This window comes from Drosophila mauritiana, chromosome 3R, assembly GCF_004382145.1.
Source record: "Drosophila mauritiana strain mau12 chromosome 3R, ASM438214v1, whole genome shotgun sequence".
In the NCBI taxonomy this organism is placed as follows: domain Eukaryota; kingdom Metazoa; phylum Arthropoda; class Insecta; order Diptera; family Drosophilidae; genus Drosophila; species Drosophila mauritiana.
Genome location: NC_046670.1, coordinates 26,194,594 through 26,214,428, shown reverse-complemented (window position 1 = coordinate 26,214,428; position 19,835 = coordinate 26,194,594). Strand labels below are relative to the sequence as shown.

The 19,835-nt window shown below is 43.6% G+C and overlaps 2 protein-coding genes across 4 annotated transcripts in view; one reads left to right on the top strand and one right to left on the bottom strand.

The window, feature by feature from the left end:
- The window catches only part of LOC117145378 (tyrosine-protein phosphatase 99A), a 112,453-nt gene extending 93,490 nt beyond the window's left edge, over positions 1-18,963 (bottom strand). For 2 of the 3 annotated variants that reach the window (XM_033311003.1, XM_033311004.1), the window contains exons 1-2: positions 18,620-18,959; positions 13,333-13,759 (exon numbers count right to left, since the gene is read on the bottom strand). In XM_033311003.1, coding sequence (XP_033166894.1) covers positions 13,333-13,447 — 115 coding nt within the window. In that variant the 5' untranslated portion in view covers positions 13,448-13,759; positions 18,620-18,959. Of the gene's footprint in view, positions 1-13,332; positions 13,760-18,619 lie in introns of all 3 variants that reach the window. The other variant, XM_033311006.1, reaches the window with a different exon arrangement.
- The window catches only part of LOC117145379 (uncharacterized protein C2orf42 homolog), a 171,806-nt gene that overhangs the window by 95,657 nt on the left and 56,314 nt on the right, over positions 1-19,835 (top strand). The window lies entirely within an intron of this gene.

Genomic DNA, 19,835 nt, shown 5'->3' with positions numbered 1-19,835 from the left:
CTGGCTACTTTGTTCGCGCAGTAAATTGTCGCTATCCAACAAGCTGACAATTTACAAACAGATCTTAGCACCAAACTGGAAGTATGGGTGCCAAATCTGGGGCTTGGCATGTGACAGCCAAATCAAAAGAATCCAGGATATTCAAAATAAGGTAGCAAGACTTATCACCGGCTGCGAGTGGTCTGTTCGAAACACCACTCTGCACAGAGACCTAAAACTAGCAACGGTTTTCGACGAAATAAACCAGCACTCGAGCAGATACCATGACAGGCTGGAGCGCCACAGAAATCGGCTGGCCAGCGCTCTAAATAGATCTCGCCCACCAAGGAGGCTCAATAGAAGGCAACCGAGGGATCTCATTACCCGATCTCCTTTGACAAGGGTCCGCAGAAGCTGACGCTTATCTTAAATCCTATTTGTTATATGTGATTGTTATGTAATTCTAGTTAAATTACTGTAAATTTGAAAAAGCTAACTATAGTTAGCCGGCGAGCCCAAAATGGGCTGAATTAATAGATAAGAAGGACACAAAGGGGCTTCATGACTTCCCCGTATGCCTTAATAAATAAACTAATTAAAAAAAAAAAAAAAAAAAAAAAAAAAATTTGGTCAATTTATGTGCGTGTGCGATAAAAGGACAAATGGACAGTCACTGGAATGGAGTTTCTCATTCAACCAGAAGAGGCACTGAGAGAAATAACTCGTTTATGGATTTAACTAGAGTAAAGCCTTTAAGCACCTACATACGTGATTATGACAACCACTTTAACCATGTTTCAGGTTTCAGTAATAATTAATGGTCCCAATACTGATATATAGGGGTATCAAATTATGTCCGGAAGTATTAATATCGTTTTTCCTGCAGAATGTGAATGAAATTAATATTGGCATGTTTTTTTTTTTTCTACCTGCACAATCGTTCAGCTCCTATTTAGGCCAAGCGTTCATTGCATAACAAATAGTTGAAGTGTGTATTGCGGACGGTCGTGCGAAGCGCCCCTAAATTGCCATTACTCATACGCCGCGTGTGACGCCGGCAATTAAAGCCAATAAAATGCACAAGTGCCGCTGCACTCGGCTATAATTACGCAACTACTGAGCTGCTGATGGGTGGGCAAAGGCTGTTTCCAATTCACTAAATTCGGCTGCCAAATGCTTCACATTCTCTAACATTTATTTGACGTCAAATGGCTTTCGAATGATCGAGCTCATCGGTAAACGAAAGCATTTTGGCCAGTTCGCTTGCCAAACTGCTGGGGGAAATCAATTATAAACTGGTAATTGAGGGACCGACTAAAGTTTGTGCAGCTCGCAAATTGAATCATGTTATAGCTGTGGGTTGGTGGCTTTTTGGGTGCTGGGTGCTGGGTGCTGGGTGGTCGGCTTGATTGGCTGGCAAATTGCACGTGCCACGCCCACGGCGACCGAGCTGCCGCCCACCTCCTCGAAGACGCCTGGTGGCCAGTGCATTTGTGTGTGGTCAAGTTGTCGTTTGTTTGTTTGCCTACATGGAAAACTTTGGGTTTTGTTAAGTTTATGCAAATGTCCTTTCGGCAATTAGCAATAAATGTTTGTACTGGTCATTCTATGAGCTCGTTGTGTACGGCTGTGTGTGTGGTTTGCATGGGGGTGTGTGTGTATGCTTGGCCATTTGTGGCCCATTTGAGATACAAATCATGCGGTCAACGTTTACTGCGGGCCACCAGCTGCCTTTGACTTGGCCAAAACGCCCACCAACGGCAACGAGAAATCGAAAAGGGTAATCACAGGGGGCGCACTGCGGTCAACGTGCAAACTGCATTATATTTCGGTCTGCATTTCGCCACAGGCTCATTTGCATGACCCCAGCAAAGTTGCGGACGGAAAATGCTGGGTGTTATTGCAGAAAAAATGAATCGAAGGTGACACAGAAATCACTGGGGATTTGAAATCACCTAAAGTGCCTAAAACAATGCTTCTGAAAGTTTTCTAATCAGGGAGATGGCTCTTACAATAATACGCAAGTTCTATGGAATTAAAAGTTGAGCTTTTTAGGTAGGTTTTAAGTGCATAGGTTCTTGCTGTAATAGTTGTGTTGCTCATAAGAAATGAAATGGTTGACCGATTCAGATCGAATGGCACCACCAATCACATTCTGAAGTCATACCTAATCGTCAATTTATTCGCCAGCCGTGCGATGCACTCCATTTGCCAGCCGTTTGGATAAGCTCTTAATGCATTAATCGGAAAGCAAGCCGGCGAGGCTTTGTGGCCTGCATTTAGATTGATTTTCATGCATAAGCAGGAGGCCAGTTGCTGCCCCCAATCCGCCCCTTTTTGGGCTGACCCAGTTTGTCAAGTTTTCACTTGTCTGGAATGCGCCAAGTGGCCTGGCCACGAGGACAATACTTGGTCTTGGTCGGCCTGTCTGTGAGGTTTCCCCATTTTCCGCTTGCCCATATTCCCCACTCTCTCTATCACGGCGAATCTGGGCCTGGCACTCGGCATTCTGATGCCCGGGAAAAGTTTTTCCAGTTGTGCCAACACAACGCCTTTTGGGCTGCCTATCGACATCAATTTGCATCTGTGTACATTAGGGTGATTCGAAGGATGTTTGCGAAGTTTTAAGCGATGCAGTGCATCGCCAAGCATAGGGTTACCAATTGCGAATCTGAGCTAAAAAAAATTCCTTAATTTGTATGTAGTTTGGTTTTATGCTTCAAAGATGTCATAATAGATTTGAGTGTGTTTTACCAACTAGTGTTGCCTATTAAGTGATTTTTGCTATTCTACAAAGCTATCTTATTTCATTGTAAAACTGAAGTGCAGGACACCCTAGTGCACATGCACTTCTGCATACAGTACGTGTATTTCACCCACTTATTTGTGTGTTTGCGTTCCGCTCGATAAATTGTTTCGCAAGTTTCGAGGAGGAGCCAGGAGTACGGAGCAAAGGAAGGCCTGCAGGCCGGGCTGCTTAAATACATCCCATCTGTAGGCTGGGACTATTAATAATGGCACAATATCCTGTGCCCTGCCGATTGATTGATGGATGATAAGAAACATGAATCAGCGACTAGGGCCAGCAATTTTCCTTGAACCCCACTCCCAGCCATCTGACGGCATAATAATACGCGTTTATCTCTGCTTGGTTACCAATCTCTAGCAATTTGATTTATGCATTTCCATTTGTGGGCCCACGCATGAGTCCCAACGAGCGAGAAGTTTTCCCTGGAAAGGAAAAGTCCCAGCACACACACACACTCGCACACCCAATGGCAACACAACATCAGAAAGTCTGATTAGATTTCCGTGGCAATTACGTGAGCAAGTTGCTCCTTTGAAAGGCACACTACTCCGGTTCAAACGCCCATTCATATGCCGCTTTAATTAGTCAAATTTCGTTGGCAACGCGACTGGGCCAGCCATGCGAGCATTATCGGCCCGATTTAGATATATCGCTGGTAAATAGGCACAATGATTGAGCTTGTTAGGCCATTGTCGTGCATGTGAGTAAATGTTTTATAAATCATATCCGATTGCGATTTCCCTGCGACGACAACGGCAGGAAAAGCCACACAGCGATAAAAATTGTGTATTATTTACGTGGATAAAAAGGTAAGCCTTTGGGCTTATGCGGGAAATCAATGCTTACATATTAGTTAAAAGTGTATTAAGTAACATGGGCCTACGCTGGCAATCCATCGATTATAGCTTTGATTTTCTTTAAGTGCACTAACGACAAGCTTACACTGGCAGATAATCCTTGTTGCAGTTGCCTGGCAACCTATTTTGGCAAAATCCCTTTTGCCAATTCCTCTCAGCCGAACAACAAAGTTCATTTGGCTTTGACTTAGCAGAAATTCAATATTAAAATCGGATATAAATTGTACGCACAGCAACGAACATCCTTCTCATCCTGCAAATAACAAGTGGTTGACATGACCCACACACACACACAGAGATAACCACCCATCCGTATCCGTATTGTAACATGTGCATTTGTTTAAGTATGTGTAAGCCTGTTTATTCAAATGTATTGCATTTATTTCCGCTCGTGTTGTGCTTCTGTTTTGTTAGCAATTTTCGAAATGCTTTTAAAATATTCATGGGTATCAAATGTTTGATACAAACAAATGCATATATGTATGTATGAGTGTGTGCGTGCGGAAGAGGGGGACTTAATCCGACTAACTGTCGAATTGGTTTTGCGTGTAAGCCCACGTACGTATTCCCTGAAAAATCGTGAGCTCTACTTTAATATTTATATGATAAATTCGTACACATCCGCGGGCAATGGCCAATTAATCACCACATTCATGGGCTCCCTGGCCCAGTTACGAGTATATATCCGGGAAATTTGATTGATCGAGCCAGCTGTCGTGTAATTAGCACACACACGCTGACCTTCTGACAGCTCGCTGGTAATTGCTTAATGAAAATTAATAGATTTATGATCCGCCAAAGCTCAAAAGAGCGCTTTAAAAGTGACTGACACTGCTCGTGTCTGTGCGTCTATCATCTGCATCTGTATTTGTATCTGTAGCTGTATTTGTATCTGTATCCGAGGGATTCCCTTTGACGGGCGACGGCCGTAAAAGCGGGAAACAAAAGCAAAACTCAGCCGCCGGGGAACCCTTCGTCGGGATCCTTTTATTGCCCCGAAAAGTGTATGACAAATGCGTGCCACCGATGCCATGGCATCCGCATACCAATCCACCCGCTCCGCCCGCTCCTCCTCCTCATTCCCATTCTCCATGGTCGTAAAAAGTGCGACGCCTCCATTGTTAATCTCCATTCACGGCATCGCTTCTGTTTTTTATTTTTTTTTTGTTTTATTGTCGCACTTATTTTTATTTGCACATCGGGCGATGATGCCATGCAGCTCTCAGCTTGATTAAATTATAAAAATTGTATTATGATGGAAGTCAGTGCCCAAAGGCGATTCCGGATTCGGATTTCGTTTTCAATGCGGCTTTAACACGCTGCCAGCCGCAGGGATGTTTAAAAAAAATCTAAAACTCGACTCCTGCCGTGTCCAAAAATAATGTAAAACTGCTGAAAATCTGGCAACGATTCATACATACTTTTAGATTGATATTAGTTTTTAATAAATTGAAAGTGGGGAATAAACATGAACTGGGTGTCCTTTTGTGCCTAGAGCCTTTGTAGGGTTAAGTCCGGAATCCGGATTGCTATGAAAACCAAGCACTTGGCAGCGGGTCAAAAACTCCACATCTATCTATCCATCGAGTGCGGCTGGAAAAGGGGAAGGGAACGAGAATAAAAAGGGAAGTTGGCCTGGTATTTGGGTCAGACTGCAGCTGGTGCATCTTGGCCTTCGCACGCACAGTCCTAGATGAAATTTAATTTAAAACTTTCCTTCCTCGGCCGAAAAATAAATGTGCCATGTCCAGGCCATGTGTTGCTGCTCCTTGAGCGCCTTGGCTGCTCCTGGTTTTTAGTTGGTATCAAATTGTTTTGCAACTTGCATAATAACTCACTGGGCATCCGAAGGCAAACAATAATGAATGACTGTAGCAGAAATTAAAATGTCTTTAGAGGAAACCGACAGCTGCAGCTCGGTCAAGGAGCTACGGACTTTGCTGCCGGCTGCAATTGATTAAAATTCTCGGCAATGAACTGCAAATAGAACGGATTCCTCAGATCCTGGCATTTCCAGCCCCCTGCGGCTGTGGCTGATGAAAAAATGCAACTTCTCTGTTCTTTGTTGCCTGCCGCTTCCTGCCAAAGGTGTTTTGAAGCCGAGTAACCACGCTCCAATCTGCAGAGTGCTTCCTTTGACTCGGGCTCGGCTCTTTCTCGCACTTTGTAATTACTTCGTTTAATTAATTTAAGGTCGCATCAAAGTACATTCGCCACACAAAGGCCCCAACTTCCTCGAAAAAATCAGCGACTAGTGCTAAACGCTTTAAGAGCCTAATAAACTCGGTGATGAGCTTAATAAGCCGAATGCCACCCACGTTAATATTCCGAGGCGCCGGTCAACCGGAAGCGGAAATTGTCCCCAGCAAGCGGAAGTGCTTTTTTATTTATTATTTGCCTCTCCGAGTATTTTTCAAGTCCCCAGCGCGGAGAGGGAAGGCTAAGCTGCTGTCGTCCAGAAATTGGATTTATCTGCTTCGTTAGTAAATTGGTTGTGATAGGCGCGACATCACGAACTGCTCTTGGCCAAGTCGGCCTTATCCTTTGGCCGTCTGCAAGAACGCAAGTCTGGGCCACTTGCCAACCAGCTGCAATGGCAATTGGGCCCACTGAAGTCGGCCTGCACAGTGGCCAAAACTGGGAGAAAGTGATTGGCGTTTGCTGCCATTTCACTGCGTGATTTATGAGATCGCGGACGGAATTTAATAAAAATAACTACATTACACATGTAGCTAGTGTCTTAATTGGAATTTAAACAATAAATAGTATAATCCAAGAAGATTCATCCAAATCCTATTCTCTGTGCAATCCCCATAATCCAGAAGCAACTTTAAGTGAACCAAACTTTTTACTTTTTTCGGCATTTTTTTTTGCCATTTTCCTGCTGTGGGGCTTCAAGTCGGTCAACGTTTTTTTCCCGCACAGTGGCAAAATGATTTTTATGCGAATTTCATTACAGTTAGTGGCTGTTGGACTCTTAAAGCTCTGCGCCTGCTTGGGGCAAGTTTATTCATTATTGACTTTCCGCCCGACGTCCAACGCCGAAATAAATGCTTAAATAAGCCAGCGGCATTTCAATTTCGGCAAAGTTTAACTTGGTCGCCCATTCTTTGCGTACCCGCGGCGATTGCAAGGGTCCTTGGACAGGATGCGGCACTGAGTCCGTGATTCTGTCACATTTTTTATTACCATTTCCATTCGGTGTTTATAATTTGTGTAGCAAATTGAGCGACAGCAATGGTGACATTCATGCGCGCAACGCAACTAATTTCGCAGTCCAGATGGGGAATCGCTCATTTGGCGGCGGCCACGATAATGATGATGATGATGAACTGCCCGCAGGCAGCTGATTTATGGATAACACAGATGGGAGGGTGTATAACACTCGGAAAAAATAGTGGTGCATTTATGAAATTATTAGGCAATTATAAATGTCAAGGAACTTATTCGAATACCACGCAGCTTTAGACACTTCAACTCAATTCGCTCCTTAGTGCAGTGGAATCAGCTCTATTATTCTAATTAGTTATGTATTTATTTAAAATTAAATGGGATTTTTTCAAGTGCACTTTAAAAGTTGCTGGAATGAGACGGCTGCTACCACAAACAAAACAGGCCATGTGGAGGGCCGCCATTCGGTTGCATGGATTAATGAGCCACAGCGGCGACCACATTGGGATTTTCGGAGCCTGCTACTCTGCGGATTATGTTGACTTTCTGCAGACAATGCCGCTGGAGGTGCAGGATGAGCAGGAACAAGAGCCGGAGACGAAAGGCGAAAGACGAGGCCAGCATCATCGCAGGATGTGCGCCTCGTTTCTTCCTTCCTCCGCCTCTGAGCTACTGTCTGTGGGCTGTGCTCCGGACTTCGGACCTCGGACTCCGGACTCCCGAGTCCGGACTGGTGGCAAAAATTAAATTATGACAGCAAATGAACAGCCGCTGGTGGGGCCGAGGACGAGCTGGCCGGAAATGCTGGGCCGCCGGCAACCTGGCTAATAATGAAATACATGAATTTTTTAGACAATAATCGCTGCAGCTTAGCCGGGATTATAATGGCCGCACGATGATGTCCAAGGAATACAAAGGGAGTCCTGGCTGAGTTTGCCAGCTTGGGTTTTGCTCTTAAAGTCGCAGAGAACCGAAGGCAGAACTAAATTAAATATATATATATATTTGATTCTATTATTTTTCCATTAAATTCCCAGGCGAGTGCATTTTTAATCGTCAATATTTACAGATGTAAGTTTGATTGTCTAATCAATTATTGTTGTTTGCACAACTCATTGCCGTTCGGTTGGAAATTTTGCCTAAATAAACATTAAATGCAATTAAATTGCTTAATGACCCACATTGAGGGAATTATATTTGCTTTTTCGAGCGGCAAATGTCCCGAAACTTTGTTAAAGATTTACGACCTGCATAAATTTCATAATTTCCCAATGGCTTAATTGTCCCTTTGCCCAGGACAATTGTAATGAAAGTTTAATTTCCGTTTGTTCGGTGCCATAATGGAATATTTTTTAGCCAGCAAAGGTTGATGAAAACTGCCATGTTAGCCTGCACACACACATTGGTTTTAGGAGCTTACTTGCTGTTGGTGGCCAAATTCCTTGCTCCTAAAAATCTCACTGACCAGCCAAAACATAGTGTTTCGTTCACTGCAACCCAAATTTAATTAAACTTGTAACTAAATTATTTCGATATGCAAAGCTAGCCACTAGGACGGCGATAACGACACTGCCGAGAACAGAAAATCCGGCAAAATAAAGTCAGCAGCAACTTTGACAAAAGCCAGCGTGGTAGAAAATTTGTGTAAAAAGCGTAAAATATTATTTGCAATTTTCGACCGGGAGAAACAAAACAAGGCAGTTCGCCCATCGTTCTGGCCGAGAAATTGGTTTATTTTTTTAATTTGCACATTGCTGAAATAGTTTTCATTGGTTTTGACTGCATTATTATTTTCCAATATTTTTCGCTTTCACCATTTCCTTTTATTTTTGCCTACAAATCATTCAAACGCACACTATATTTATATAAATAGATATATGTACGTGCATGCATATTCAGTTGCATATTCCGAATTTGCCGTTTTGATTTTTAATTGAATTCCCTGGCATAGTTGAGCGGCCAGCCGTAGTTTCAGTAAATGTCGAAGCAAACAAGCAGAAATCGAGTCCACTCGGCGTATACGTAATATCGGATTTCAAGTACGCCGATCGCTTGATTGGTTCTCTTCTGATTCAGATTCTGATTCAGATTCAGATTCAGATTTTTCGCCTGCAATGCAACGTGGCGAATAATCAAATTTGATTCGGAGAACCTGGCTTTGAACCCCCAGCAACCTGCTAATTGATATGTATGTGTCGTTTTCCATGGGACCCGCTGCAGTTTTGTCCATTATTTTGCGCCCAGGGCCGCGAGAAGCCCCGCTGACATTTTTCCATTAATTGAAAATGCCAATGACGAGCGACCAGGCGATGCAACAAAGCAGCCCCAAATTGCCATCCATATTGTGCTGCAAAACGCACAGCTCCTCCAAATATGGGCATTGTATTATTTTGTGGCCGCTCTGTCCGCATAAATTATGAAAAGGCCCCGATTCTGGCATATTTTGATGACATGCATGGCATGTCCGTGCCGAGGGAACTATTTTCTATTTTTCGGTTTCCTCTATTTCATATGCTTTTTATTTTTTGTTTTCCCAAAAGTCAAATATCCCGCATTATTTACCATGTACTCGTTGCTGTGGCAAACCAAACCAATGTCAAAGCAGTGCTTGTTTGCACTTTTAGTTTGTCAATGCGAATGGATTTGCCATTTCTGTTTGCTTGCCGATGTGCAAAGCAAGCTGTAAGTTATTTTAGCACACTTATATAGTAGAGTGGCGAAATCGCAAATAAAAACTAAGTTGTCAGTTTGAAATACTGCAATTTAATTACTTTAAAAGGAGTCATGGAAGATGAATCAACATAGTGGCATCTACCTCGCAAGTTTGAAAACATTTTTGGGGCAAAAAAAAGACACTGGTTTTTAAATCAGGTCAGGTTCGTAAATCCATTTTCGAAATTATACGCTTCGCGCTCACTTTTCTTTACTTAATTATACACTAATTATAATGTGCATAAAATGCTATGAAAGAGTGAAAATATATTCTGACATCGGCTGTGTTGTGTTTGTATTGCATAATGGAGGCAGGTGAAAACTCGATGCATTTTTTGATTGAACGTGTTTTTTGGCCGGGCGGAGAATTTCACGCTCCTGTACATTTTATAATGATTAAAAATTGTTGTCATAAAGCTGCGCCCTCGAATCGCTCAAAAAAAAAGAGCCCAATGGCCACACATTTTCGAGTCTTTTTACATATTTTTTATTGAATATTTTATAGCCGTAAGGCAATGGTTGGCTGGTTTGTTGATTTATAGTTTGTGAGACTGCAAAACGTGTGGAAAAGGCTGGATTTAAGCGCTCCGAGTGCTTTTAAAGTTATTAAAGGATGTGCAAAAGTAACTCTTGTCCTCCGGCGGCCACTCCATGTAATTCTTAAACAATTTCTTCTGCTATATTGCAGTTTCGTTAGCCGGAGCCAGGATAGCAAAAACTAATTTAGAAAATTGTTTTTAGACTCTGTTGCCCGTCCGCTTCGCTTGGCTTTCGCCTTTGCCTTTAACTTTGCCCCGGGCAAGTGAGAATGTCCTAGAGGGCCCGCATGAATCTAATAAAGAAATTACTCCAGACAGGATAGCCGCCAAGGACGTCGCCCACACCAAATAAAATCTCTGCCATTTCGCCCTTCGATGTCGCCAATGAGCTGAATATAAAGTGCGTGTCTCTCGGAACGGGGGAGTCCTAAATCGCTGTTTGCTCTTAGCCAGAACATGAATAATTTAAAAACAAAGGCGAAACGATTTGCGACGCGCTCCCCACACACTTCGCCCCTGTAATTGCAGATGTGTGAAAAGGATCGGGCTTCGGCCGGCAAAAAGGACCTTCTAGCCGGGCTAATAGCCGCCAACAAAGGGAGCGCCTTTGAATTCAAGCATTCAATTCACCAATTGCGCCTAATGCTCGACTACTCCTAAATGGCCAAGAGACAATGTGTCTGCTCTCCGGGGAATAAACCAGGTAGCTCTAGCACACGTGTCGCCGCTCTAGGCCCAATAAATATGTTCTGATGGCCAAAATTGCAGAGTCAACTTATTCGTATGGCCGGGCTATCGAAACAGTTGCCTGACTTATTCATGGCGACTCTCCGCCACCATTGTTTTTATTGCTTAGCCATTAAGTTTATGTTGTATTGATGCGACATGAGCTTCATGGGGGAATGGAGTTCCTGTTCTCTAGGCACTCGGAAAAATGGGATATCTTCTTGGGCATATTCTATCTAGGAATTCTTATACTTCAGTTTGAAGTATTATATTTGAGTGCCTGATTAGGGCTAGAAACTTGCCAGCTGCTGACCAATTTGGCTGATTTTCTACTCGCACAGATAGCTTTCAGCAGGAAGACCCTTTGTTCGCCTGGCTTTGCATCTGAAGCAATCTGGGTGGCATCGTTTATGCCAACAATTAGCTGCATCCAGCTGCAGTTACACGGCCACTTAAGCCAGTTGTATGGAAAAGTGTTAGATGGCAGTTGGTAGATGGCAGCAGAGGAAAGTAGACCAAGTGCACTCCGTTTTGTTCGAAGCGCGCTTTGTTTTGTGTCGCCGGGACTTTAATTGCGAAAACATTTTCAAAAGTTTTTCATAAATTTCTCGCACTTAACCGAAAGTACATAACGCAAACAAAAGTAAAGTAAAAGTGTGTGCTACTTACACAGCTTATGTTCTGTGTGTTGCAGTGGCAGTGGCAGCATCAAACTTCGCTGCAATGGCGGCAATGCACATCAATAAAACGAAAATTGCTGCACAATGGTGCACAATTGTCCTGGGAACTGAAAGGCGTTGGAATCCGTATGTGTGTATGTGTCTGTTTCTGTGTCTGTGTGTGGGTGGCTAAGGGGCGTGGCAGGCTGCCGCAATCGTTGTTGCTGCTGCTGATTCTGCTGCTGCAGTGAAAACAATCGAAATTATAGCAAACAAGCGCGTAAACTTTTCGCTTTCATGGTCGGATATATGTATCTATATATGAATGTGTATCTGTGTGCGGTTGCCGAGATTGTGTGAGTGTGTGCGTGTGTGTCCTGCAGTTTTATTGCTGTTCCGTTGCAGTTGCGGCTGAAGGCAGACATTAAAATGCCTGACAAAAAGCGCCGACAACTGGCAACCTAATGCCATCGCACACACACACTCGCATTCGTAATTGCGAGTGTGTGTGTGTGTGACAGTGATGCCTAAATCATAAATGTTAATCCTTTAAATGCATACAAGTTTCAATTTACTCAAGGGTTTTTTGTTAGTGTTTATAGAAATGCGAAGGATATGATTTCAATACAAACACTTTTTTAAGAATAAAGTTAATACCTCAAATGCAGAGAATCAATTGAACTGTAGAAATAAAAACATATCACATCGCATTATTATGAACTTTCGGTCTTTTTAGTAACCTAGAATGATCCCCGAATAAACAGATCCATTTTGAGATATACCTCCAACTGTCATCACTAGTTTATGCGGTAGTTTTTTGTGTTAGCGCCTGTTTTGCCAACCGTTTTTTATGGCAGCTCTTGATGACGAGCGAACTGCGCTCATTTGCGTGCACATTTCGAAGCACACTTTTTGGGGCCGTGAAAAAATGTGTGTCAACAAAAGTTTTGGTTTTCCAGTTTGGTCGAATTGTGTCCGCTTTCACTGTTTGCCTGCCGCCGCTCTCTCCAGTTGTTGCCACTATTGCCATTCTGCGCTGCTCTGTGACCGAATCTAATGGCACTGGAGGGAAAATCGGAAAAGCAGGGAAAGCCGGAAAACTCGGACAGACAGACAAAACCTGCCTGCAATTAGAGACTCCGGTTGGTAGTTGGGAATGGGAGTGTGCAGAGCAGAGCAACCCTTTTTCGGCAGTTGTGGCGAATAACTAGTTATGCTGCCATAATTAAATGTAAATTATCGCCATGTGTACAAAACTGTTGCCATGTTTACTTATTTATTTGGCAGTTAATTAGTTCGGCAGTGTGTGTGTGTCCCAAATCTGGTGACTTTTCCTCCTCTTCTGCTGCGCATTACAAACCACGTACAAGAAATGTAATTATTTTCATTACATCAACAATGCAGACAAACACACACACTCACACACACACACACACAGCCCAGGAAAAGGCAACAATTGCACGGGAAAAAAAACATGGTGTTGGCATTTCCAATACGAAAAGCCAGAGTGCGGGGCCTTTGTTTATTTTTGACATTGACGTCCCTCATTAATGTAAACGACGTCGACTGCTGGCATAAAAAAGGCGACCTTCTGTAAGTATAATTAATACAAAAAGAACATGAGCCCTCTGTACCCCCATTTGCCGTGTCAATGAGTCGCGTTGACCCGAAACCAATACAGGAAGTCGAGGAGGTCCTGCGGCCCAAGGAGTGTGGAGCACCGAATGCCAGGAGCCCCGCACAAATTGCGTCTTTCGCGGCATTAAAAATTCCATTAGCTGCAAACTGCCCGCCTTAATTAGAGTCGCAAACAAAAACTGATAGAAATTTTGATCGCAGCCCCCCTTCGCATATATATACAATATTTTTCCAGGACTTACCGAAGATTCGTCCTGCCCGCGTGGCAGGCAAGGTGGCCAAAATCAGGAGCAGCACAAAGCCAGGAATGATGAGCCCTCGATGATTTCCGTATGTGGCCGATATGCGCTGCGTCATTTTGTTTGATGCGATTTGTGGAGTGGTTTTTATGTGTTCCGTACTCTTCTATTTGTTAATCTAAAGCAATTTTTGCGGTGGTTTGCGTTACGGTTTCTTTGGTTTTTGTTTAATTTCGTAGGATTTCGGTTGTGCTTCTCTGCCCTTGGTTTTTTCAAAATCAATTTACATTTCTTTTTTCCAATGCCAATTAAACTTTGTTTGCGCTATGAACTTTTGCGTTTTTTAGTTATTCACGTGTTATTCGTTTCTTATTTTTATTTTTTTTGTTGTTTGCACCGATTTTGGCTTTAGGTGATCATTTTGAACGAGCTGCAAATACGAGTGAGAGAAAAATGGTAATTAAATTTTTGGGTAAACAGAAGCGCGTTTGATTCGCTTGCAATTGATTTAGGCATTCAATTCGATTGGGTGTATGGTTTCGTGAAAAGAGATGTCTAAAAGTATGCTACAATTATTCAAATGCATATTTCGCGATGCATCTGCATGGTTTTAAACACCTTTTCTGCATATCTCAACTCTTTTGCCTTGTGGCTTCTTCTCATTTGCAAGGCTCTTTTGATTCCAGCAGGACGCTTTTTCAATTTTCAGTTTTAGGGGACTTTTACGCTCTCCTAAAATCCGGACAGACACACTATCCCTTTCGTTTTAGTTTTTGCGGCTGCGAAATTAACTAAAGATGTCAGTCCGGAACAGCAGGGAGTATAAAGTCCGCGAGTGCATGTGTGCATGTGTGTGTGTGTGATAAAGTTTATATGCTGAAAATGAATTTGGCATTTTTACAACAAGCGAGAACAGCGCGAACGGCGCTCTCGGAAGTCTGACAGCATAAAATGGAGTGAAATCTCTGCTGGTGGTGTGCAGTCAACTAATGTGGCCAAAAGTGGAGATGCTGGTGGTGGTGGTGGTGGTGCAGGCGAGTGGTGCAGCCCAGTGGCTGGCTGTAAAAGCGGGTGGCTCACAGTAAAAGTGAAATGCGCCGGAGGCGGGCTGCACATTTAATGCGGCAACAGTTACAACATGTGGCAGCAAATGGCGATTGCTGTTGGCCCAAACAACTTGGCTTTTGACTATAAAAATGGCAAGAGCGACAGCCAGAAAGAGAGAGAGAGGGAGAGTATGCCGCCACGCCCACTCCTTGCCACTGCGCCCCTTTTCAACTTTGGCAGCAGCTCGTGCAACTCCAACAAAAGCAATGACAACAACACTACGGAACGCAACCCGCCGCACATTGCACATGACGTAAATGTTGTGGTTGCTTTTAAAAACTTTGTTTTAATGTGTTTGCTGCAGGCTGCAAGTTTATTTTTTGTTACCCCCTCGCCCTTCGCCCCTCGCCGCTCCCCTGAGCCCCCACCCGTGTTGACGTTAAAATTTAAAGTTCAAATTTGTAACTTTCACGGCAAGTTTCAGTGAAAACACAGCGATGTGCAGACGGCAAATCGTTTCAAGCCTCAGGCGTTCTTACTCATTTCACTCCACAAATTTTGGCATTTCTCGGCTTTAACACAGGCACTTGTTTTAATTTTTGTAGGGCCCCTTTCAGCCGGTTTTATTTGCATTTTATAAACAATATTGGTATTCGGTAAAAAATGAAAGGAGTGCTGGTAAAATATTACACACGCCGCACCTGGTAATTGAAGTTATTTTCCATATTACACACCCCGGCAAAAACTCGTTGACTTTTTCACAGACACCGCAATGTGCGTATGAATATTCGTACACAAAAACCAGGTTTGTGCAAATAGGTTTTTCATGAAAACGCTGCTGTTGTCGCTCGGTTTCCGTGGCCAGGAAACGCGGCATTAACGCAAGTTTGTTTGAGCGCTCTTTAAAAAGAAAACACCACTAAAGAGATGATTTTTTTGGGAGCACAAATATTGACCTTGCTTGAGAATCTGGCAAATTCTGGAAAAGCTGCGGTTGATATATGTTCTTGTCTGGACTTAATTGGATCTTGTGCAACATTTTAATTGTAATAGCTCAAGCAGAATGTGTTTTTAACGATGTAACACGCAAATGCCCTCGAAAATACCCAATTTGACTGGTGCTGATGTTGTTGGTGCCACCATTAATCGCTTTTATTTGTTCTCGGCCAGAATTGGGCTTGTGTAATTCCTCGAAAGAGTGGACTCCTAATGAAGACATGGCAGCGAGAAGCCCATTAATAGTCGCGGCTAGACGACCTCAAATAGTCAACGCCTTACGCTAAGCACCTTAACGACAATTGCCCCCTGGAAAAGCATTTTCATCTCCGGTGGCAGTTCGTCAGTGGTCGTCGCTCAACAAGTTTCACCCGCCCGGACGCCCCGGAAAATGGAAAAGCGAAGTGGGGTAGCCAACCACCCGACCACCCAAATCCAGTTCGTAATGACCGGTTGTGGATTGCAGAGTGGCGCAATGTGCCCGATGGCAATTAAAGTGCCTCGGAACTTGTACTTCTACTTCTGCTTGTACTTGTGTTGTTGAGCAACATTTTCTCAATTTTCCACATAATTCCAAACGCAGTGCAGCGCAGTCCACTGTCGTCCAGACCGTTCCTTTTGACCGTTAGTAGTGGTAGCAGTCCCCTTTGGGTCCGCAGACAGTTCCGAGCCGCTTTCATGCCCGAATGCCCGTGCCCCATGCCCCAAACACAAATGGCGAGCGGAAGGCAGTGAGGAGCGTTAAGTAGCTGGATGTCAGTAGCCGATTTGCAGTTATGACAGCCCCACTTTCCCACCACCACCTATTGCAATGCTCCCCTTTTTGGGGGGCGAACTTTAAATTAAACAGCAGCAAAGGCGAAAGGCAGCAAAAAGCAGCGGGATGTGACTTTCAGCACAGAGAGAAAATATGAGTATTTTCGAATTTATCAATGCTACGCGGATATGTGTCTAAAGTGTATCAGTCGTTCGCAATTGCTCATAAAACTTGCATTATTTTATCACTCGTTTATTGTCCTATTTTTAGCAACAGGAAAGCCATTATGTTTCCACTTCACATGCACCTCCATTTCCCCTTTCGCAATGATTTATGCACATTGGGAAAAATAATAAAATGGATAGGAATTTTATAAATTGTAAAATATAATTTACAATTTATAAAAATAATTGGTATTGCCCAACTGGTTCGATGAATATCCTAATATGCAGTTTACTACCTCTAATTAATTATTCTTTTGTTCATTGTAAAATATTTGATTTATTGTTTGAAGTGATTTACAATTAAAATAGATGCTGCTCTGACGCTTTTTTCTCCGTGTATGCAAAAGAAAAGGACTGGGCGTCAGTGAAGAGCGAAAAAATATGGCACTGCATTTGGCATGAGGCACGGGACACGGGGCATGCGGCTTGCAGCATGCAGCATGGAGCATGAGGCAGGCAACAAGCAGCCCGGGAATTGCCGGAGTAGAATCATACAAAATATGCAGGGAACAGCGGCAAAAGCAGCAACATCAGCTGGAAACAGCAGAGCAACAGAAGTTGTAATTTACAGCTTATTTACGTTGGAATAAAAAATGAATTAAGACAACGAACCAGCAGCATGACAGCAGCTTCCTCCCCGGGCAACTCGCAAAGGTAAATGCATAAATAAATCAGGCAAAGTCCAGCAGTAAAAAAAAGTTGGAAAAAAGTGAAAAGCGCGGTGGAAAGCGGGAAAGCGGGAAAAGCGGAGGAGCGGGTAAATGCAGAAGTATAATTAAATGCTTTGACATGAAAGAAAAGCAGTCAGCTAAATGGGAATGCTGGAACTTGGTTAATTAGCACGGCCAGAGGTGTCGCCGAAGTCCTTGCAGGACTCAAACTTCGAACACATAGATCGAGTTAGCTTCAACTTAAACCATCACGATGTATATGTCCTGCAAAAACACTTGTCACAACATCGCGCACTTGCATCTGTATACACTTGCAACGGCTCACATAGATGCGGATTATAATGCCAGATGGGTTCACAATGGGTGTGCAAAAGTAGAGAGAGAATAGAAATAGAAATAACAACTGCAGCGGTGGAAGCTTAAGTGCAACTGCAGTGGCTGTGTGCCTCAAGTGTTGCCACAAAGGGGTGGGTGGGCTTGCACCCAGCGACAACAAGTTGCACGCCTTTGCTGCAAGTGCGACTGCAATTGTTGCCGCATTATAAATTGCAGAGCTGCAACAATGAAATTATTACACGACGCGCAGCGAAATGTATCACATGCCAGCCACATACGCCTAATCATCTTGTAAGCACTACTGTAAAGCATCGGTAAAAAGGACACTCGACTAATTCGGTTTGGATGCCCGGGCTGCTGGCTGAATTTATATTATTATTTGCTGATGTTTGCAATTTGGGCACGTGTCGCAAATTCTAAAATAGTTGAACGTGTGCCACACCAGTCGAGCCAAAAATCCGGCTCCACCAAAAGGTTAAGCACACAAACACTCTCGATTTTTTTTTTTGACTTTGTTGACAAACACATTTTTTGAGTGGGGCAACATAATGCGAGAGTGAAGTGAAGTAGAGCTGCTGCCGAAATCAGCGCAAATTTAGTGGCAAAGCAAATAAATTTAGTTTAGTTTTGCCCAGCCATTGTTGTTTATTTTATTTCATTTTCATTTCATCTTTACTGAAGTCGCTGGCTGGCTTTTATTGCCCCAGCAAATGGCAGTCGTGGCATTAGGAAAAGTGGCGCAAAAAGGGTTCTCTTTTCGGCTGGGTGTTTGTTCAATGGCACATACAGTCGATCCGATGGCCCTTTGTTTGGAGCCCCAACTCCCACTCCCAGCGAATCCTAACAATAATGTCGGCTATTAGCGGCAGGGCATGACCGACCGAATCCCGGGTCAGCAGTTTCAAATATAACTTTGCGCCAGAAAGGGTCTTAATTTTGGCTCGAGATGCCAAACCGATTTCTGGGCCAGAACAGACCGACCGACTAACCAACCGCCGCCCACGACACTCACTAATTAAACTAATTAACTGAGATGGCCGAGGGATAAGTTGGCTAAAACGTCGCTTCAAGACGCAAATTGAAAGGGAAATCGCTTGGCAAAGTGGGTCAACATAAATCCAAAAGTCCGCCCCAAAATGCAAAATGCTAAATATGCTGCAGCACGACGAGTTTGGAATTTTCACCCAGTTCTCATCCAGTTGCCTCGATTTCGAATCGTTTAGTTATGCTTGTGGGTCACCAAATCTGGGGATAACCACCTTTTGCTGTGTTTTATTTTCCGTACCGCAGGACCTTCTTTCAGTTAGTGGTTTATCCTCGAGATCGTCGGTATTTGGGATCCTGCTACCCGAATCCAAGCACACGAACACAAATAAAAACTTAACACGGAACTGGACAGCGATTGCCGCATTTTATATTTGATTTTCTCTCAACGCTTTATCAATATGCATGATTATTATTCTGGCATTCACTTGAGCTATTCGCCTGATTTTCAAGCACTTTTCGTGGCCCGTTTCGGCCGCTTTGGCTGAGATACATTCAGCGTCAGGATAAACGCGCACACACGCGACGCGAACGCACGAAGTCCGGCAGCGCCAGCGGACACATCCTTACGAGCGCACAACAAACACGAAACTGAGCCGCTTCGTTTTTGCGCAAATAAATTCCCAGCTGAAAGGCAGAAGCCGCCGTTGCCGCTGCCACTGCCGTTGCACCACCGCCACACCCCCGGAAAACCCCGCCAGAATAGAAGGTCGGTGGTTCGTGGCCGACTTCGGGTTTCCAGCGGCTTTCCACCACACACACGGCCGTCTCCCGAACTTCTTTGCGAGCTTCAGTGTGTGCTGTTGCCTAGATTTGTGCGCGGGTGGACGCCTCGGCTGTCGTCCTGCCGAGAGCGAAAGGACTCTCTCTCTCTCTTTCGGAGAGCGCTTGTTCCACTTTCAACTCCGAAACTCACCATGACAGAACTCCGAATCGCGCTGGCCTTATCACTGATAAGAGACGCGCTCTTTGGCGGACACGACCTGCTCAAATCGCTCAGGTGACGAGCGTTGCGGCACAAACAGAACTGAAACGATGGCAGCAAGTGTTTGAGAAATTTCTAAGGCACTACAAAGAGGTCCTGGGCGGACCGCAGTTAGCTTCGGCCACATATAGCAGCTCTTTGGATGAAAACAAATTTTTAATTTAAATAATAAGTAATATTATAGTCTATAATAAACGAGCTAAGCTTCAATTAATTTTTGAAATCTTATAATCCACCTTTCTGATTATATTCAATATTCGAAAAATATTTAGAATAATTTATTGATTTAAAATTCTTATAAAATAAATCAAAACATTTCATTTCTTCAGTTCAATTGACCTTTTTATTTTTGCCTATTATTTAAACAGTAAAAATGCGTAACATTGTTAGTACATTCGAAGTAATGTTAGTGCTCTGCAATAGCTGTAATGTCTAGAAAAGACTTC